The sequence below is a fragment of the Heterocephalus glaber genome, unplaced genomic scaffold (assembly GCF_053883595.1).
Source record: "Heterocephalus glaber isolate CG9 unplaced genomic scaffold, H.glaber_assembly_v1.0 deba00001532, whole genome shotgun sequence".
Taxonomy (NCBI): Eukaryota; Metazoa; Chordata; class Mammalia; order Rodentia; family Bathyergidae; genus Heterocephalus; species Heterocephalus glaber.
The window spans coordinates 7214976-7237570 of NW_028258330.1; the positions used below are offsets into that span (position 1 = coordinate 7214976).

A 22595-nucleotide genomic window follows, 5' to 3' on the forward strand; every position below is an offset into this window, starting at 1 on the left:
GTGGCATGGTATTAGAATTCTAAGTGGCCCATTTTCTATTACAGGTTCTATTGCCACTTTTCTTGTTAATTCTCACAGAGAAAATTTCAGATAATTTCTCATCTATACTCTTTAAGTTATGTGAAATCTCTAATTTGATGCATGGCTCTCAATTAAATTCTCCAAGAAATTGTTAAATCATTAACAGAGTCATATGAACCACTGCATACACATTCTTTTATTTCTTTTGGTTAAAGAAATATTGGGAATCTATTTTATATAAGCAACTGTGCTGGGCTTTGTAGCGACCATGAAAATGAATGAGATTTGCTTCTTGCTCTTAAGATATTTACATCCTAGTGAGTTCAATATGTCATAAGTAATACTGACACAAGCAACATGATACCTTTGGAAGTTTTGTAAGCACATTTATGAGAAACAGGATAGTTTACTACTGTTTGAGATGAGTTATAATGATGAGGGAAGAACTGGCAAAAGGTGAAAATGTGCATTATCCCACCGCCAATCATTTACCGCGATTCAAATCACTGAAATTCTTACTTAGATAACTTGGGAGAGAAGAGAAGAAAAAAGAGAGGGGGAAAAAGGGAGAGAGGAAGGAAAGAATGAGAAAAATAACTAAGGAATGGACTGAGCAAAGGATTGATGTAAAGATTGGAGGTAAGCTGTGAAAAATGATCAGGATTTTAATATAGAATTAAGAGCAAAATAGACATGATAGAGTGACAGTAGAATGCTTTAGGCTAGTGGCATTTTGGAAATGACAACTAAGTAATCAGTATGCAGGCAGGGTCTAAGGAAACATGAATATTATACAGAGGGTTTTGGACTTCTTATCCTGTGGGGGCATCATTGGTGTGTTCATATCCTTATATGTCATTACAACCTTGATCCTAGTTTAGAGACAAGGTCATGATGTGGAACAAGTAGCTGGGTGGAAACTCATTCCTGTTGCCTCAGTCTCCCTACCCTTGCACAGGTAGCAGCATTCGCATGCTTCCCATGGCTGCTCTGGACCTACCTTCGCCCTCACTCAGGCTCACTCACCCTTGCTTCCAAAGCATGAGTTGAAACACAGTGTGGTATGTAGAAAGAGCAAGGGCTTTGGGTTCCAACACACTTAATTTCACAATTCTGGTTCTATCTTTTGGGTAATTGGGCTAGTTATTCCTGAGCTGCAGTTATTTGCAAAATTGGGATAATATTTGTGATCCTTTAAAAATAAAGAAATGTAGCTTTACACTCATTGGCCTGCCAAAATGAGGAAGAACAAAACTAACAGTTGATGATGGAAATATGAATTGTTTCAGCTGTAGGGAAAGCAATTTGGCACTGTCTATTAAAAACACTCTTTAAAGCAGAATTCACATTCCTGGAATCTTTCCCATACAAATAAAAGCAGCACCAGTAAGGATATATGGGCAAGAACAACAATTGCAGCATTGTTTGTACAGCAATAAAGTAGAAGGAAAGTGCTTGCTCATCACAGGAGAATGGTTAATAAATTAGATCTGAACTATGAAATATCATGTGAACTTTAAAACGGATGACCTGTATCTACACAAAATGACTTAGAGGGATTTCTACAAAGTTTTGCTGCCTTTTACAAAGTGAGATTCAGAAAAGTATGTAGAATATGATATATTATTTATAAAATAAGCATGTGTATTTGATAATGGTTAAAAATTTTGAACCTGTTACTATACTTCAGAAATGCCTTGAAATGTTTCTAGTGGATTGACTCATTTTAACTTAATGCTCAGTATTCTCAAGGTAGGTACTATTATTGTCCTTATTTTACATATGATGAAACTGACACATAGAGAGGATAAGAAATTTGCCCATGAAAACACACCTATGTCAAAGTAGAGAGGAAATCTGGACCCAGGAACCTGAGATCAGAGACTAGACTCTTAATCAGTGTATTTTAATCTATAAATAATTAGAATGTGAGAAGTAAAAATAATAAAAAATGGAAAGTTGCCTTATATATGTATATTTATATAAAATCATGTGTGTTCATAATATTCAATGATACACAAAAGGATGGTCCCCCAAATACAAATGCTAGTTATCTCAGGATGGGGTGACTACCTGTGATTGTTTTTACTCTCTTACATTACTTCACTTTTCTACAATGCACATATATTATTTACTGAACCAAAAAAAGCAAACCCTTTTCTTTATGGAAAAAACCAAAAATGTGTACATATTTCCATTGACTGAAATTTTCTTACAGAAAGGGTCACGACATTTATAAGGTTAAGTGATGGTTTCCAGGCAGTATGGAATTTAAAAGTGAAACTAAAAAACTCAAAAGAGTATGGAGACTGGGTAAGTATATAAGCATTCATTTACAGAAAACACAAATGATGTTAGACTATTGAAAGACATAGGAAGAATTTCCTAATTTTTGTTTTGTTTTTATTTGGTACCGGGCATCGAACTCAGGACCTTGCGCTTGCAACGCAGCCAGCAGAACCACTGAACTAAATCCCCAGCCTTTCCTAATCTATTTTTATATTTAAAGGATAGTTTCAAACTGTTGTGCATTGCAGAATGCCCTAAGAATCCCTGCCCAGAAAAATACTAGAAATTTATATTATCAGCATATTATCAATGGTTACTTCTGGGTATTAGAATTATGGGTGTTATTTTTCAATTTTTCTTTTGCTTGTTTGTTCACATAATAAACATGAATTAGTTTTAAAATAAGAAAATACATGTAAGCAATAAAATAGTTTAACCTTTTCACTAGTAAATCAACAAAGAATCAGAAATTCATCTTGAGGAACTGATCACAGATACACACAAATATTTATTTAAAATGTATGCACTGCATGAAAGCTGTAAATAATCAAATAACCTAACATTAGGGCACTGGCTATGTAAATTGTGGGACAACCAGATGATGAAATATTATGTTTCCATAAAAATCATGCCTCTGAGGCATATTTAAAGACGTAGAAGAATATTCATGGTCTACTGTTAAATGGAATAACAGATAGATCGTTTTTACAAATTTTTATAATTTCACGCTTAAATGGGAAATCATTGTATGCTGTTCATTTTTATATTTTTCTAGATTTAAAATATTTTATAATCAATATGTATTGTTTTTATAGGCAGAAAATATTTGTCATATTAAAATAGAATAAATATCTTTTTGTAAGGATTTCACAAGCTCATGTAGGAATTAGCCCTAGGAGTGAGCATGAATAAAATTGTTCTCCTTCCCCTACATAACACACCCTTTTCTCTCCTCTGAGTTTCAGGTTACCCTTATGAGAAATGAGCACTACACTGTACGTTAATGTAAAGCACTGAGCACGACAGACACTCCATATATCTTAGTTCTTTCCCCTTTACTGAACTACTGGAGGGCAGCCACTTTCATTCCACACTTAGGACTGAAAACCCTGAGTGATATCTCAGGGCCGTGAAAGTGTACTTGGGCACGCTCTCAGTGAGGCTTCAGGACGAGGTGATGTGGGCCTGCTGTGATGGACAAGGGGATGAGGTGCTCGGAAGGATGACAGTGGACCCCAAGGATGAGAAAGGACTAAGACAAATGAGGCCGGAGAAGCCAGGGAGGATTTCATGGGTGGTGCAGTGTTTCCTTCTCTTCAAAAACTGAGGCAAGGAATAGAAACGACACTCAGAGCAATTCCGAGCCAATAGCCCTGGCCCAGCCTTATGTCCCTGATGGACGAAGTCTTTCATGCTCACCCTTGCACATGCCTGAATCTACTTCCTCATCATTTCTCTTTTGCTCTTTGAGGTAAGCTTGACTTTTGCTGTAGTTTTTCCCTTTCCTATAGTAATTTTGACCTCCAAGAGGTCTGAAACTAGAATAAGGGTTTAGAAATCCTTTGCCTGTTGACATCCTGCTTCATAATGCCAAACGGCAGTGATGTGACTTACATAGATTCCAGAGGAATGAAGGCTGAGGTGTGCACCTGAGTATTAATTGATTTAGCTTTTAATATTAATGAGCCTATGATTTGGTCTAGTTGACCTTCAAATTCAAATTACGTACTGATTAAATAATAAGACAGGTGAATTTGGATTTGTTTAAACAGCACTCTCCCCTCCCCCAAGGAAAGTGCCTTGGCCTTGGCAGGGAATAAGGATGAGCTATGCGAATTATAGAGACAACTATAATAGGGATTCCTCCCTGATCTAAGGAGATTGCTTCCTAAGTAACTACAATGATAACCACAGTATCTGACATTGCCATGAGTTTTGCTCAAGTGTTTATATAGCCTGTCATTTGATTGCTTACGTGTTTATAATAGCTTTAACATAATGCATATGAGTCAGGTATGGTGGCGCATACTTATAGTCTCAGCACTCAAGAGGCTGAGGCAGGAGGATTGCAAGTTGGAGCATAGTCTGAGAGACTTTTGGACTTAGCAAGACCCTGTCTCAGAATTTAAAAAATGAAAAAGGGCTGAAGATGTAACTCAGGGTGAAGACCTCAGGATTGATTCCCAGTACTACAAAAAAGAAAAACAAAGCTTTAAAATCTTTAACACTTGTACTCCTGGATTGGTTTTTAGGGATTTTAAGTACAAAATACATTAAATTAATAGAGTATTGTTACCAGCAGAGGAAAAATTCTTCAATAGACAAGTAGATGCCCTGGTTGACAAGTAACCTCAGAATGTCTATCAATTCACAGATATATTTTTCAGGTCAGCTAGACCTCAGAGTTAATTTCAGCTCAATTCTGGTTGTCACATGTTTGGCATCTACCCCATGGGGATGAGCATTCATCAGCATAACTCTCTCCTAGTATCTCGTTTTCCCAACTTGACTCCTGCTCACCTGATGGCTGTAGTGACTCATTGGGAACAGATATTTTCAGCAGACACTGTAGACATGGCAATTTTGCTCCTGGTCCATAAGCCAATCAGTTGTATCTCCTGTTAGCCCAGTTAACAGTTACATGGGGTGAGTGAGCCACAAGCACTGGTGTTTGGTTCCCAGTGAGAAATATGTCTGGAATATTTGAACAAAAGTGCTCCACAGAAGATGCCTCAGCTATAACAATTCTTCTTGGAATTCTTCAACTTTTCAGATAACTGTTCAGTTTTTAAAAATCTTATCCCTCCCCACCCCAACCCAAAGTGACAATAGTGTTCTCATTTTTGCTTGCTTGTTTTCAATCCCTACACTCTGGAAGCCACTAGTTTCTAGTGGAAATCAGTTAGTATGAAGGTAAATCCAGCCAACAAAAGCAAGCTGGAAATAGCTGAATAGTCCGCAAATGCCATGGGAGTTACATCAGAAAGAGAAAGCAGGGCTAGTCCAGAATATGGGTGATTCCAAAGGCCTAAGAGGATACTAGGTCAAGATCAAAGTCTGGAAAGAATGAGAACAAGGGTTCCTACAGGACCTTTGATCAGCAAAAATGTTCTGCCACTTAAACTGGAGAGTGTAATAAGCATTTCTATAAACGATCTTATAACTGCAGAGCTCTAAAATTGTCCCAGTGTCACCAAGAAGAAATATTTCTGCATGAAAGCTAATAATGGAGAATTTTGGAAATGAATCCTTAACACTTATAACTTCCTTTTAACCTCAACTTGACCTCAATCTTGGAGAATTTCAATGGAAAATTCTTTTCATTCTATGCCATGAATCTATCAGTCAAGATGACAGTTCCATAAGCATTAGACACTTGGTGAAAGCCTTGACTGATAATCAACTTTTTTTAAAAAAGAGCCTTATGTGAATGGCATTGTCAAAGAAAAAAGGCAAAAATCATATCTTATGTGTTCTATTCTTAATTGAAACTGGATTACATACTAATGTGGATATCAAAACATTTTTATTTTTCTAAATAAATAGGTTAATGAGTATTAACAACTTATCTTAGTAAACTCCTTACAACTTCACATTTAGCCCTATGAGAGAACTGCATTTGAGATACCTAATAGAATTCTTTGATGGAGTTACCAGTATTAAAAGTTTTATTTTAAGAAAAAGCCCTACAAGTATTTTCAAAATTGATCCTGGCACAAGCATTTAATGGTGTGGGAGCCTAAAAACATCAAGAAAAATTCCAAATAGTGTGCTTCTGCAAAGGTGTGATATCTCAAAACTAAACAACTCAACAGGAAAATCTCAGCTTGAAGCACTCAAATTAAATGATCTCTCTCTCTCTCTCTCATTTCTTAAAATATGCCATTTGACTTCACAACACTTTAAATTTTTACATAAGCTAAGTTATTGGAATGTCCAAGTTTTTTTTTTCTCAAAATGAACACCACTTTTTGTCTTTTCTTTCTGACACGATTATGATTATTTATCTCACTAAGATGACCTAGAGTTCAGAACCTCTGTGGATATTTGACACAAATTATATTTTTAGATATAGCAAATGGTTTTTATATTGGGGATACCAGAACACACATCTGCATAGTATGAAAGGAGGGACTCAGTTGAAAATTGGCAATGAACAAGCAAATGACCTCTCCAAATGACAGTGGTATGGTGGATACTGTGTTGGGCCAAGCACATCTCCTGTAGGAATGAAGAATTCAGTCTCCCAGGTGCAGGCAGACCTCATCCATCTCTGGATTCCAAGATTACACTCAAGGCTACACCCACTTCCCCAGGCAGCCAGCATGATGTATCCATGAGAAGTGTGAATGGTCTGGTTTTCTTACCCAATGGGAGCAGCTCAGGAGGGTCAAGCCATGTTTGGACCTCCTGTACAGTTAGCTGAGATACTTTTTCTGAGAACACACACAGTTTAACCTCTCCCTTGCTCCAGCTCCAATTTTGTCATTTTTCTATTAGATGGGATGAATTCCAGAGCTTTCTAAATAAACATCTGCTTCCTAATCTCCATCTCAATCTGTCTTGTGGAAAGTCCAGGCTACACAAGTGCCAGGTGGAACAGTCTAAATGACTGATGTATGTTATTGTACTCTGTGAGGTCAATACTACGTCCCCATTTTACAGAGAAGGCTGAAGCACACAGAGGTTCATCACTTGTCATTGCTTGCTCTCTCCTTATTCCTTATTCAAGTTACTTGTCAAAGGTCATTTAAATTCCCAGTTGCTGAGCCAGGATTTAAGCCCCAACCACATGGTCCCAGAATTCACATTCTTAGCAACTTCCCTCACCACATAAGCACTTGATTTAGGGAAAAATAAAAAAGTTACCAGGCAAAATGAAATGGAAATAATGATGTAAGTAGCTGAGCAATAAAACTCAAGACCACTTTGATTTTATAAACACTGGTTCAAAGAGTAGTGAGTGTCAATAGCAAATGTGGATCTATTTGCACATCAGACAAGTTGACAAGTGCATTCAACGTAGGTGTCTTAGGCTTCTGAGTACATTGCATGGTTTACCAGATGTCCATTTGTACAAATATAACAATCCAGTCTATCATTCACTCATAGTTACTAATGACAAATAAAAATAAGGTGACTTTATTGTGTAGAGACTTGCCAACTAATTCAGAGGTAGACAGAAAGGACTATTTTTTTAATCAGATAATTTTAAAAAACACTGGCATCTTTATGTCAATGTTCCCCTACTTGTTCTTCAAAATTTTTTCCCTATAAGAATCATTTTTATAATTTTCTTCTTCTTGGGATATTTGGGTCAGTAACATTTTCTCTTGGTAACTTTCCACTAAATAGAGAATGACAAACTTCCAAAAGATTTTTTCTGATGTTGCCTTTCAAACATTGCTTTCATGGACAGTAGAGGCTCTGGTAAGTGGTCTTCAATACTATTCTTTCAAATTGATTCCTGATGAATAGCTATAAACAGCAGAATTGACTAATTATTGTACCTCAAATAAACATCTTCTCTAACCATAATTTCTCAGATAACTCTCTTATTTCATAAACAACTATTTTTTTGAGGAACAATGTAAATGTATGTATAAGTTCTAAAGAGGCTAGATATGGAATAAAACAGAATGGATGCAACTTTTGTGTTAAGAGAAATTTAAAAAGGTTTAGATTTGCTCACTGCTTCATTTTTCAATATAAACAAAACCCAAATGTTATACATTTAAGAGTCTGATTTTCAGATGTAGTAAGTGGCCTCATACCTTTATCTTTACAAACTTCAACTGTTTCTTCTGTACCAGGACTGGGAACAGTGGCGGTGTTGACACCATCTATATAGCAGAAAGGAAAGCTTGGAGTTAACATTGTCAAGCTGTGGCTTTCTGGCCCATTACTTCTCCCCCTGCTCCTCCAATGAAAGTATGATCTCCTTTCATGCTGCACTACACCCAGTGGTATTTGAAAGGGCTGGAGGGTTGTGATTCTTTTTTTTTTTTTTTTGGTACCGGGGATTGAACTCGGGTCCTTGCGCTCTTTTTTTATAATTAATGAAATAAAAACCTTCAGTTAAGATGAGAGACCAACAGACTATGATTTATTTTGGGGGAAAGAAAGCTATTAGTTGTTAGCAGTACACCAACATCCATGGTAGCATTTTGCTTTTTCCACAGTTCTCTAAGAATGGAATATTATTTGTCTTGGTAACAGATTGTGGAGGCAAAGATATCCTTGCAAGTTTCTGCAAAGTGCCATTATGCGTATAGGTTTGAAAGTTTGGCTTTTCTTAAGACAGCACTTCTGTGGGCTGCTGCAGTGCCAGGATGTGAGGCTGCAGGGGGGAGCTCTGTGGCTGCTGGTGCGGAGGCCCAGGAGAAAGGGATTATCCAGAAGAAGGCATCAAAGCTATTTTGGGAATTCGTGTTGCCAAGTTTACAATGGGCACCAAGGGTACGGAGATGCCTGTCCTCCTCACAGCACCAATTAGCCTCATCGGAGTTGATCTCACTTTTTGGTATCATCAGCACTACAGGGACTCTACTCATGTTTGGCCTCCAGGATGACAGATAATTAGCTTCTGACATTAAAACAGGACATTTAAGCCATAAAACTTTATTAGAATTATTTGGAATTGTTAAATATCTGACAAATGAAAAAAGTATATATATATATATGTATATATATATATATTTTCTAAAGCAGTACAGTCATGGAGCTAAGGATAACGCCTATTCACATGGTAAATGAGACACATTTAGAGGCAAATTCCAGGTCTTTTGGGTGTAATACATATGACTACAACCTTTAGGTCATGTCTCTACTGGAACTGAGAATAAAATTTTTAATTTTTAATTGGGGGGCTAACAGGAGATAATGAATCACTTTCTTTTGTTGGGTAGGAATTTTTCATTTTAAAGAAAACTATTAACCTTCTCTTCACGTCAAGATATCTTCCCACTTCTCCATTTCCTTTCATAGCAAAGTTGCCTAGCAGATATTATTGCTGCTGCCCTCTGCTTCTTCTTCTTTCTTTCTTTCATTTTCTTTCTCTTTCTTCCTTTCCTTTCCTTTCCTTTCCTTTCCTTTCCTTTCCGTTCCGTTCCGTTTCGTTTCTTTTCTTTTCTTTTCTTTTCTTTTCTTTTCTTTTCTTTCTTTCTTTCTTTCTTTCTTTCTTTCTTTCTTTCTTTCTTTCTTTCTTTCCTTCCTTCTTTCCTTCTTGTACTGGAAATTGAACTCAGAGCCTCATGCTTGCTAGGCAGGTACCATGTCGCTGAGCTACATCCCGGCCATGCTCTCCACTTCTTCACCCCATGAGGTCTCTGTAACTCACTCCAGTTGGTTTCTTCTCCACTTTCCCTGCAAGAATTCTTTTATCTGAGGGACCAGTCATCTTCCTTTGCATATTCAATTGTCATTCTCCTTTTTATTTCACTTGACTTCTCAGTAGCATTTCCTAGTCTTCAACTTAGTCTTCTTAGATGCTTCCTTGTGGTGGTTATGTTTTGTGTTACTCCAAATCTAGATGTTATGATGTCACAGTCCCATTGCCTTCATTATTTGCAAGTAATGCAACCAGTGAATCTCATATACTCCTATGATTTTAAGTCTTATTTATATGCCAATGAGTCCTAAAGTTGTATCTATAGTCCCCACCTAAACTTGGACATCTGGACTTGTGTATCTTACTAGTTTCATGACATCCCATATGGGTGGCTGAGAATCCTCTCAAATTTATTATATCTAAAACTGAAGCTTTAATTTTTTCAACAGAAATTGTGTCCTGTGTCCCATCTTCCATATATCAGTCAGTGGCACATGGTATCTATGCAGTTACAAATACTGAAAGCCTAGGGCTGAACCTGGATTCCTCTTTCCTAAGATACCTCATCCAGTCCTACAGCAGATCCTGCTGTCTCATGGCATGTCCCAGTCCTTTTGCCTCAGTTGTCAGAAACTGCCATCCCTGCCTGCCTCCAGTAGTCTTCCAGCTGGTCTCACTGGACTTTTCATCCATGTTAACTCATAGGCAATAATTTTCTAGTTTAATTGAAGTTAGATCATGTCACTGTGATACTTAAAATCTTCCATGGATTTCTCTTCGTTGTTCTAATAAAGTCAAATCTTACAAGATCAGACATGATCTGGTAATATGACCTCTTACCAAATAGCATAACATGCTCTCTGCTGAGTCTACCACACTGCAGTCACACTGGCTTTTCCCCAACTTTTAGCCCAAACTGATCTTGAGGCATTTCATTATTTGTTCCTCCATCTAGAGTACTTTCACCATCTATCATCAGACCTCATTTTACCTATCACTTCCTTAAGGAGTTCTCTCCAAATCCAACCAGTAGAAAGTTGCCTTCTGGGTATTCCTCCTATATTCCTTTATTTCTCTGTAAGGCACTTATCACTACATTGTAATTTTATCTGTTTTTACTTGTGAATTGTTTCAATCACCCAACCAGAATATAAACTTCAAAGAAATAGGGATGTTGTCTTTATTGTTTGCGGCTATACAGCCCATGCCCAAACAGAGCCTAGGATGCACTAAACCAGTGATGGTGAACCTTTTAGAGCTTTCAGTGATATAAAGAGCCCACTGCAACAGGTGTGCCATTGGTTCACCACCACTGCACTAAAGGCTTGGTACAGTTATTGACTTGACAAACATTATATCCAAATTGATGACAATATATCCATTATATCCAATTTGATTAGATTTGATTATGACAACATTTTAAACTTTTGAAGTATGCTATTTTGAGATTGTATTTTTTACGCTATCATATAGGCAAGGTCTGTAGAGTTATGCAATCAAAATTGGAAATGGAAAATTTGGTTGAATGAAAAGAAGATATTTTAATTTGGAAAAATAACAGCAGGTCCAAAAGGCTATAAGAATCAGAAGCATGTGTTCATTTTCTCTGCAGTCTGATTAGGGTGGCCATGAAATGACCCAAGTGCACATACCAATGTCTGATGACACCAGCTAAGTTCATAAATGAATCCTCCTGCTGGACCCTGTGCCAGCCAATGGGCTCACTTGGAAGAGCATGAGGAGCCGCTCAGGGGTGCAGCGAGAGGTCTTCTGCATTGAGAGGTACCCACATCAGATGTAAAATATAGAGAAAAGGGTATCCATTCTGACCACTCTATGTAAACAAGCAAGGCAATCCCAGATCCAAAATGACACTAGGTCTACTCAACTGAGTACGGGAAGAGGATGAATAATAAAACACAAGCAAATACATGTGCATGGATATACATGTGCATATGTGTGTGTGCATGCATGCATGCATGCATGCATGCATGTATAGACATAGAAAAATAAAAATGGTGTCAATAAAGACAGTTTGGGATAGAGTGGGAAGTGAATAAAACTCCTGAGCCCTCAACAGCCAAAGGATGGCCTCAGCTGTCAGCGGTTGGTTGACTAATACTTGTCAGCACCAAACAGTAATAACAATGACAGCTTTCCACACAAGACTTATCCTCAGTGGGGCATAATGATATGTGGGTTGGGGGCTGAACAGGTTGGATAACAACACTTTGCTGCATCAGAAATTCGTTTCATTGCAAGGCCTGCATTTCAGCAGAGGGAGCCAGCTGACCCCATAAGAGTAAGAGGTACACAAGGTCCTTGTCGCCTTGCTTCAGTGCTTTCTCTGATTGGCCTTCTTCAATTCTATCTTCCAGGTTAATAATAAAAGCATCCAGTTCCCTAGCAAAAGTTCCAAGGTTAATGTAGGAAGTTATCAGTGGAAAACTTATCTCTTTATCTGGTTTAATTCCAAGAGTTCAGCATATGGCCTAGGATGTGCCTGACACACATTAGACAGTGCCCAATATTTAAAAAATGCCCCTCAGTGGGGCTCATTAGAGTTGAGAGAATCACTTGGAAATTGAAGGGAAGAACGATGTTGTTATTTTGGTGGTTATGCTAGTACCTGCATGATTGTACCTATTATTCTTTTAAAGGCGAGTGTGCCCAAGTACAAAATTGGGTAGGAAGAGATGATAAATTAAAAGTGATGGAGGGCCAGGGATTTAGCTCAGTGGTTTCGCCGCCTGCTGAGCAAGCGCAAGGACAGGAGTTCGATCCCCGGTACCAAAAAAAAAAAAAAAGTGATGGAAACAAAGTTTCTGTAAATAGGGAAGGGTGGAGGGGGTGAAGGGAAGGCAGGGAAATAGGGAAAGAATAAGAACTAAGGTACAGCATGTAAAGGTACAAGACACCAATGATGAATGTAACTATTTTATACCTAAAATGTACCAATAAACTTAATGAAAAAAAAGTGATTTCAATCCCTTTTGAGGCTTAAGTGCTATTTTATTTAAAAATGTTCATCTTATCATCTGAGGTGTAGAATCTATAAACATTCAGCTGCCATATCTGTCCTAGAGGACAAAAGTGATGTCAGGGTGATTTCTGATCTCACAGTTCTTAGAGGGAAGCAGTCAGGCTCTATGGCACCATCTCCTACAGCTTGGACAGAAATAACCAGAAGCGTGGCTCTGCAGCATCTAATGCAAAAAGAGTATAAATTTTAAAACTAGAACTCATTCTTTTCATTGTTCAGGGGAAAGCCTCTACTTCATTTCCTTTAAAGGCTTTTCATTTCATTTTTTCCTCTTCAAACTAAATCTACTAATTTTGGCCTGACTTAAGTTACCCAAGCTCCGATTTGGCACTTCCAATCTCTATCCACCCTTCTTAGTGCATTACCAAGGAAACTGTTATTGCAGGGGAAAAAATGGTTGGTGAATGAGACATTGAGTGAGAATGTATTATCATTCTACTTGGAAGCACAGTCAACTCATAGTTAACAGAATTAGAGATCTGAATGAACACTGGAGTTAATCAGGCAAAAAGGCATAAGCGTTTTCAGACAATAGCATTGAGAAAAGTTATTGTTCACCTCTGTGGATGAGGCCTAGGAGACTCCTCAAAAGAAATCTGAGCCCACCTGCTTCTTGGCTCTGCCCTTCAATTTCTTCTGCACTTTGCTTTTCCTCCGGACCATTCTCATCTTTCAAGAAAACCGCACAGGAAAAAAATACATCAAGTCAATTTATGAAATATTTCTTCATGGCTAATATGCAGCACTGAAATTAATTGCAACCAATGTAGCATGACTCCCCATAAAGCAAGGCAGAGAGATGAATCAGAGGCATGAAACAGAAAAATTACCTACATAAATAGGTGCATTTATACTCATCCCTTCTCACATGATTTGCTAGATGAAATGTTGGACTGTGGTAAACAAAATTCACTCAGCAGTCCTGGTAACATCTCTCTCTTTGCTTGGCATTTCCCCAAATGCAATACAAATTTAAAATCTAATCTGCTTTTCTCCTTTAACTCAAGTAACATGCACTGTGTCAGGAAGCTTGGCTGTTTGAGTTTTTATGCCTTTTATTTTTCTGTTTAATATATTATAAAAAAAGGTCTATTTTCACTTAATTTGTACATGACAGTCTAGCATACTCATGCTATGAAATATTTTGTCTTGAACACATTATATCGGTCTAAAATATAAGTGTGAAAAATAAATGGGCAGATGAAATGGAACCCATATATTAGCAATTATCTAAAATTCATTTTGCCTTTAAACATATTCTAAATATGTGAATTTATGGGTAGAAAAAAATAAGCTTTTCAAAGGTAAGTAGGTTCTGATTTTATAACTCCTTGTTAGGAGGGTCTCCAAATCACTGCTTGGAAAACAAAGCAAATAAGAATGATAAATTTATATGAGGTGACAAGAACAAAATATAAAACATGTGACTAAGTATAGAGAACAGAGAAGCAGAATTTACCAGCCTAGATTAAGAGGGGTTAAAGATGGTCACAAATCCTTTGCCTTTTAAGAAGTAGAGTCTGGGCCGGGATTTAGCTCAGTGGTTTTGCCGCCTGCTGTGCAAGCGCAAGAATCCGAGTTCGATCCCCGGTACCAAAAAGAAAAAAAGAAAGAAAGAAAAAAAAAAGAAGTACAGTCTGTCTGTTTGGTTCTCAATAATGTTGTGAATGCTTAGACCTAAGGAATGAGGTGGAAGGGATGCACTGGGACTATGAGCTGCCTTCAGAGGACTGGCAGCTTGTGCTTTCTCCTTTTGAAAAGCCAGCCACAGATGTAAAAATGTCTGGGCCAGCCTCCCAGGGAGACACAAGAGCCTGAGGTCAAGCTTGCAGCTGAATGGAGCTGCATGATAATTTTAGCCATTGCCACAGGAGCAGAAGAATCATCCAACTGAGCCCTTTTAAAATTTCTGACCTTCAAGCAGGCCAATTATGGACCCTGATCCTACTTAAGTGTTTTGACTCAAAGGCATCTGCTACTAAAATTGCTACTACTATTGGCAGAAACAAGAAGATGAAGAATCTCTAGAGGACACTTCTGTTAGGGAGAAGAAACCGACTCAGAAGCTATGAAAGAATATTCAATCAAGAAGCTCTGAAAAACTCAACTGTTGAAGAGAGTGTCAGATCTGAACACATTTGCATTTGACCTGAATGAAAGACAAAGTTTATAAGAAAATGATAAAAAAACAAGTGATTCTTTGAAGGTTTGGAGGAATATAGTCAGTGAGTACATAAGTATGTACAGAAAAACCTGTCTGCTCATCACTATGCCATTTGATATGAGGGACACAGAATAGTCTTTAATATGGGAATCTGGGTGACTCTGTATGCTCTTAGACTCATTGCTTTCAATGGCCTATTCACAAGGACCACAGGGCTGCCTGGCATTTTCTCTCTTGTAGTTCCTCCATATGGGGGGCAACACTGGCTTTTGCTCTAGGCAGGAAATAACCAACATGGCTGTTCTTGCTCCCTTAACAAGGCCAAGCTGGTACAGGAGTATGTGCCAAAAACTTCACCAATATTTCCCCCCTCCCTCCCACTGATTGGGTTGAGTCAAACTGGAGAAATCTGCCAACTTTTCCCCATCAGACAGACTTCATAACACAGATTTCATAATAGGTCTGAAGTCTGCAGATGACAGGTTGCCTTTAAAATTGGTCTGGTTACCTCACCTCTTACAGAGTGGGGATTGAGAAAAAGACAAACAAGGAAAGAAATAATTAAATCGAGGGAATGCAAGGAATTGGTTCCAGCAGTTTAAAATGCATAAAAAAGAAATTCATGGTCAGACTCCTAGATGCAACATACTAATAATAAAAACCAGTCTGGCTGTTTACCAAATGCACATGCTCCTGGGTTTCCTTTTCAGTAGGAAAACATGCCCTCCCTCTCCCTATTGTGGACTTCGGAGTAGCACACTTTTGTCTTACACTTTGCACCTTTGCTGCACAGTTTTCTACTTGCAGTATTTTTGCCCTTGGGAAACAAACTTGAGAACTTGACATGTTCATCACAGAGTAAATGCATCCTAGAAGCCCACTGGATTTGCCATTTGAGCAACATGCCTGCAGATGAAATGTCGGGTGTATTGTTTTCAATTTCCAAGACAGTGCATCCTCAAATCCAGCAGGGGGAACCAATGTAGAAGCCTTGCTTCCAATCCCAGCATATGCATTCTTGGACAATTAGATTGGCATTCATTTCACTCTCTTTTAGAGGACATTTTGTCTGGTTTAAAAGTTTCCATCCATTTTAAATGCCCCCAGTGGGTGAGTTCTTAGTGAAATAGTATACATCTACTGGTAGGGAACAAAAAAATCGCATTACTCAGTTACCCATAAGTATTTGATAAAGACATGATTTCCTTTTATCAATGTTGTCTGATTAGCTATCTTCACCAGAAGCACATAAACAATAAAAAGTTGCATAGAATTGGGCATATAATGTTGTAGCTTTTAGAAGGGATTTTAAAAGGCTTACAATAAATGTGAAGCAATATGTACAGGGAAGTGCCAACCTATTTTGTTAGCTTAAAAATTTCACACAGATGCTTCATTCTAAATAGCTAAATTCTCCTAGCTAATACACCTCTAAGATCACATATTTATTTCAGATAATAAATTTCCATAGCATTTATGTTGAGTGTGATGTAACATTTTGTTTTCCAATCCTTATTTCTCCAGAATTAGTATTTTGACTCCCAATCTCAATTCGTATTTATTGAGCATACCCAATTTGCAAGAATATTTCATGAATTTTATAGAATTAACCTAAGAGACTTCTGCTTCAAAGTGAATCCTTATAAGCAGAAGGAATATACCATTCACTGTGCTATAAGAATCCAATCCATGCTTAATTCCATATGGGTGAGTTTTGCAGGAGCAAAATCTCAACATCATGGCTGTGAACTGCTAGCTTGATGTTTGTAGTTCTTTTCATGAGCTGTGCATGGAGATGAGAAGAGAAAGGGAAGTAAATCAGATTAAATCCATCATTGCTACTGGGGAACCAATTTAATATGTGTTGCCTACTAGAGTGTTTCTCTCTCTCCCTCCCTCCCTCCCTCTTTTTCTTCCTCTCTGGCTTCCTCCCTCTCCTTCTCCTTCCTTTCTTGTTTTAGGGCCATACCAGGGATTGAATCCAGGACCTCACACATGATACGCAAACACTCTACTACTGGGCTTCAATTCCATCCCTTGTTTGTTGAGTTTTTTGAGGCAGAGTCTTGCTTAGTTGCCCCATCTGGCCATAAACTTGTGATCCTCTTCCTTCAGCCTCCTGAGTAGCTGGGATTACAGGCCTTTTTCTGTAAAAGTCTCAAAGTTTCAGGCATAGAGGGAGTACAGACAGTTAAATATAGTGATTTTCAGGTTAGAGTCTTGGTCATAATTCTTCAATCCCCTGTGATAGCATTTCAGTGTATTTCAGTGTCCTCTCAGTGTGGGTAGAAAATACAGCTCACTGATGTTGGATTTGGCCCTTTTCCCTGCTGCAGAGAATGAAATGGTATTAATGAGATTTGAGCAAAGGACTTAAATGTGTTTCATGAGTGGATTGGTTGCTTGTGCTCCTGACATTTGCCATGGCAACAATATGCTTTGTGGATGCTGGTTTAAGGAGGATGAGAGATATGTGGAGTAGACCTGAACCCAAACTACAGTGTGGAGCCAGGCTCAGGAACAGCTTGAAATAGAACCATCTAGCTAAGCCCAGCCCACATCTGGTGAACCACAGCAAAGGCCTGTGAGAATGAGAATAAGCAAGTGGTTGTGAGGAAGGCATTTTGGAATGATTTATTATGTATCATTATTACTGGTGTAAGAAACTGGCAATAGCTGATTAATACAAATGATATGTTTCCTTTTTCTCAGGTCAGAGGGCTTCAAGTTTTTGTCTTTTTTTTAAAGTTAGCCCTGTTTTATGTGTAAGGTATTCAGTTTTTAATTTTGTATTCCCCTTATCTATATTTTCATTTCACACTTTCCAAAATTCTCTAGAAGATACAGATTTGAATATAAAATTATTTTACATAAGAGAGGAATGCTCCTAAAGAGTGTGCACTACCCATGATATAGTAATGTTTATATTTCATTTAACTTCATAGATGGGTGTAATGCAAGATGATATAGTTAATACCAGCTAGTAAGAATTGAATATTGCCTATATTCCACTCAATTTCTAAATGCTTTGCATAGGTTATTAAGTTTAATTTTCATAACAACCCCATAAAGTAAGTATTACTATTCACATTTCATGCGTCAGAAAACTGAGACACAAAGAGGTTGAGTAATTTGCCTAGGATTCCATGACAAGCAAGTAATAGTGACAAGGGCCTCTGATGCCAGGCCACCATGGCCTCCTTGGAAAATAGAACAAATATTTGTTGTAAGATAGTTAAAGTATCAGTCAGCAAAAATGTTGGAAATAATACTTAATAAAATAACCTGAAGAGCTAAGCTATAATTTCCTGTACATTTATTGAGTTAACAGAGAACATGAACATTGAGACTCAAACTCTTCTGACATTTATGCCAGATGGGTGCAATGGTACAATTCCAAAGATTAGGTTTTTAATGCTAGAGATATTTGTTTACTTATAAATTATCTTATTTATTACATATTCATCTTATTATAAACACCGGTATATGTTTATACTACACTTGATCTTAGCCAAAAGGCTGAGAAGCGATAGGTATATGTTTACAAAAGATATTTTTTCCTTTAGAATAATTTTAAACAGTAGAAAGTTGCAAGAACAGTATAAGAAATTTTTCTCTTTTTTCTCTGAAATACTGAGGACAAATTGCAGGCATAATCACCCCCTAATCACTTCCATCAGCCCTGACTACATTAGTACTTATTTTCTACAATAAGGACATCTCTTCCATAGACACAGCATAAGCATCAAGATCAGGAGATTAACACTGATGATATTCCTACTATCTAAGCCATAGATCACATCCAAGTTTTGCCAGTTTTCCAATGATATCCTTCCTGGCAATCAAGGAGCATACACAACATTCTGTTGTTGGTCTCTTTGAATTCCTTCAATCTGAGACAAAGGCACCCTCTTGACTCTGCCCAAGTTTGGTGCTGGGCACTTGGCCCCTCACTACCTCTCTCCTGTCTGTGTGATGGCCTACACACTCTCCCACCTCACACATTACCATGAACCCCCCAACGATCCCAATGAAGTAGACTTTCATTTCCATTTTTACACATGAAGAAGTCAGGGCAGTAGGAGTTCAAATGATTTGCCTGATGTTACACAGCCAGTGGCAGAGCTGGGACTTCAGGTCTACATTATGCTGAAATCTGAAGTCTGGGTTTTTGCCTTGTTTGGATACAGGTTGTATGTGTCCCTTACATTTTCTGTGCTGGAAGCCTTGTCCCCAGGGTGGTGGTGTTGAGGTGATGTATCCTAGTAGAAAGTGATCAGGTCTTTGGAGGTGCTGCCTTCAGGAGGTATTAAGTAGTTCTCGAGGGACTCCAGTTAATTCTGCAGGAATATGTTGCTCCAGAAGGAACAAGTTTGACCCCAGCACCTCTCTGGCTTACTGTCTCATGAAGAAATTTCTTCTACCTGTGTTCCTGCCATTGTGATGTCATCTGCCATGAGGCCCTCACCTGAGGCCAAACAGAGGAGTCACCCAATTTTGGAGTTTCAGCCTTTAAAACTGTGGGTTCAGTAAACCTCTCTTCTTTATAAGTGTTACAGCACCCTAAGCAGTGCTTTAAATCAGTTAGGGGCCTCGTACACAATGACAAGGGGATTAAGAGGAAAAGTTCATTTTTTCCCTAAACTGTAATTGTTATTTTTTGCTTGAACTATATTTTAGTTCTCTGTGTAGGAAAAGTATGATATGTTCCTGAGTCTCTACTTAAACTTCATTAACTTGCAGGCTAGCTTAAAAATGTCCCTTTAATAACTGAGAACAGTTCCTAAAAATCAAATGAGGCAAAGCATAGGGAGTATGAGTAAATGAGCGTCCATTTGCTTGCCCCACCACTCCTGGAGCTGGCCCCCAACTCTCGCTCCAAGGGTGTGGCAATGACTTCCCTACATGTTTTGCTGTCCCTGCTCTTGTCCTTAAAGTCTGTTCTCTGCCTAGAGACCAATTTGTTTGAAAATGACAGTCAGATCATGCCAATCCCCTGCTCAAATGTTCTGAAGGAAGTGAGGCCCTGTAGTGGAGACTCCCAATGTTTTCCTGTCCTCCTTCTGCAGCCACGCTGGGCTCTGTGCTGTCCCTCCAATCAGTAGTTCTTCTCTCCCCACATCTTGCTTCTACCTGACTTCTCTGCCTGCTGGGCTTTCTGGGTCCTTCCAGTCTTTGTTCAAATGTCCCCTCGGCAATGAGGTACTGTGCTGAAGACTCCAATAAGAATCTCAATATCTTGCTAGCATATACACTCTCTCTTCTTTATCCATCTCAACTTTTTCTTCTTTGATTTTTCAGCCATTCATCATTTTCTCAAATAGAATTTATATAGGGATTATGTTCATGTTTGTGTGTACCTGTCCCTGCTTGACTGTGTAAGCTCCACCCAGGCAAGGATCTTTGCTTAATTTGATGATGTCTCCAAAGTACCTAAAAGGAGATCGTGGCATGGGTTCAACAAATACTTGTGATTAATAAAATATATTTTCTCCTTGTCTGGGCTTGCCTTGCAAGTTCATGGATGAATCAGGAAAAGGGAAACTATCCTTTATTCTGAGGCCTTCAGATTATTTATGAAATATGAGGTTCATAAGTCATGTGGATAAGAATTTTTTAAGGAAAGTGGCTTGGACAAAAGAACCCAGGCTCTTGTGACAACATACCTATCAACAATTGGTCTCCTTACTGGAGTGATGATGAACTAAAAGAAAAATATTTTTTTCCTGTTCTGTTTCCAGTTGTTATATGTTACAATACAGTATTTTGGGCTAATGATTTAAGACTTCGTGGTAAGGTAGTGTGTCACCCACAGCCTATGTGGGGAAATGCTGAGCTACATACTCTTGCCTGATGGAACCAGCTCTACCCAAAGACTCATGGGTTGGTCTTCAGCTCTAGGGTAAAGAAGACAATTGTCTCAGCCCTATCTTTGGATAAGGATTCTCAAACAGCACAGTCACTCATGTGGAAGGAAGAGGAAATAAGGGAAACTGTTCTTTTTATAACATATGTGTCTGTCAAGAAAAACCTTACTGTGAGACGTATTCGAGGAGGAGGGGAAGGACATGAGACTGTGGCATGCAACTGTTCCTTCTACACCTTCTATGTAATGGCAAACAGTGACAAATGCTCACCTAGGAGCATCTCTAATATCTGTGAAAAAGGGTTGAATTTTGTGGCATTTCGACATCAAAGGTATGACCCTGACATACGAAACTTGCTGTGGTATATCTTGGTCTAAAAATAACATAAGCCAATGCACTAGAGATCTATTTTCAATATCACAATACTCTCTTAATAGATAACATATGGTTTCCCATATGGGGTGTTAATACAAATACTTTTACTCTGATATGGTTAGTTTTTAATCCAAGGATTTCCAAGTACTTTACAAACACTATTCATTAGCACAACCTTCCCTGGGGAAGTTGCAGCGCCTGGTAGAGAAACAAAGCATCCTGCATACAATCAATAACCTTTAAGGAACAGCATTAATAAGAAACATATTAATGTGGCTTTAAAAAAATAAACTAACAAATGTTAACTAAGGAACCTCCCAAAGACTTCACGGTGGAACTGAGGTTAGAAGTCAAGTTATGCTGACACTTACACCTAATGCACTAGTGGACTTAGGCTGGTAAACTGACCATCAATCACATCTGTTCTCAGGTATGCACATAAGTTGGTATCTACCCCATAGCTGGGAAAATGATGACCAAAGTTAGGTTACCATAATAACATTTCAATAGGATTTTCTTACTCTTTCTGTCTCTCAAATACAGCAACAATTGTACTTTTCCATTAACTCCAAGCCCTGAGGTTAAATTTCCTTTAGAAACTATATTTCTCCATGTTGTCATTTATGTTCCTGAATCAAGATTACCAGTGTGCCTACACATTTGTTTAAAACAGGCACACACTGTGCTCTGTGCAGATGTTAAATACAGAGCTGGCAAGAGCAACTGCCTTTTTGCTGAAGAATGGAAAGTATACAAAGATGGTCTTTAAATAGGAGAATTATCCCATGAATAAATTCAAAAGCTGTTAGATATCTTTGTCATCAATTAGTGTTCACTGGGTACCTACAGTGTTCAAAATGACGGAGAGTGAATGAATTAGGTTCCTTGGAAGACAACGGCTTTTCCCTTTGGAAGCTGGCAAAAGAGAGGGAGGGAAGGGTGTCATGAGATGTGTGATGAAATACAAGATGAAATTGAGGCTAAGGATGATTATTCAGAAAAATTATAAAAAACATCTCATATCTATAGATTTGAATTGAGGTAGGATATTTGGCCTGCATGAATGTGATTCTCTGGGACATCACTGACAGATGTACAGATGAAGAAAGTGTGCATTGGGGCAAGGCCCAGGGGAAAGTCTTTTGTGTTTGGAAAAGCTTAATTTGTTTCCTCTCTGGGGTACAATGCAGCAGACATATATACCTGAGGTTGGGGGTAGCCCCATATTATCTTGGGAAATAAAAGCCTTAATTTCCATGTTTTTAAAAAATCATTTTCCTCTTTTAAAATATTTGTTCACTCTGTGTTGAGACTTACTATTTTAGGTAGTAAAAATTTTAAAAAATAAGATAATGATTTAGAATTTTGAAGTTTAGGATGAGAGCAATGTGTAGGTTTTCTATGACTCCATTATAGTCTTTTTATAATAAAGCACCCTCACCCCAAATATAATCCTGAAAGCTTGACCACCACTCTGGAGCTGATTGATAACTATAAAAATGACAA

At 38.1% G+C, this 22595-nt stretch overlaps 1 protein-coding gene and 1 pseudogene across 11 annotated transcripts in view; both read right to left on the reverse strand.

Annotated features, from left to right (window-relative positions):
• Macrod2 (mono-ADP ribosylhydrolase 2) overlaps positions 1 to 22595 on the reverse strand; it is a 2157923-nt gene that overhangs the window by 114691 nt on the left and 2020637 nt on the right. For 7 of the 11 annotated variants that reach the window (XR_015442057.1, XR_015442059.1, XR_015442058.1 and 4 more), the window contains exons 12-13: positions 13242 to 13352; positions 8085 to 8153 (exon numbers count right to left, since the gene is read on the reverse strand). The exons of 1 other annotated variant lie outside the window; for it this stretch is intronic. Coding sequence is in view for 5 of the 10 variants with exons in the window: in XM_087189052.1 (XP_087045178.1) it covers positions 8085 to 8153; positions 13242 to 13352 (180 nt within the window). In the remaining 5 variants the exon portion in view is untranslated. The remainder of the gene's footprint in view (positions 1 to 8084; positions 8154 to 13241; positions 13353 to 22595) is intronic. 3 more of the 11 variants (XM_087189054.1, XM_087189051.1, XM_087189053.1) reach the window with 2 other exon arrangements.
• LOC147824634 (U2 spliceosomal RNA) lies at positions 18285 to 18378 on the reverse strand (annotated as a pseudogene).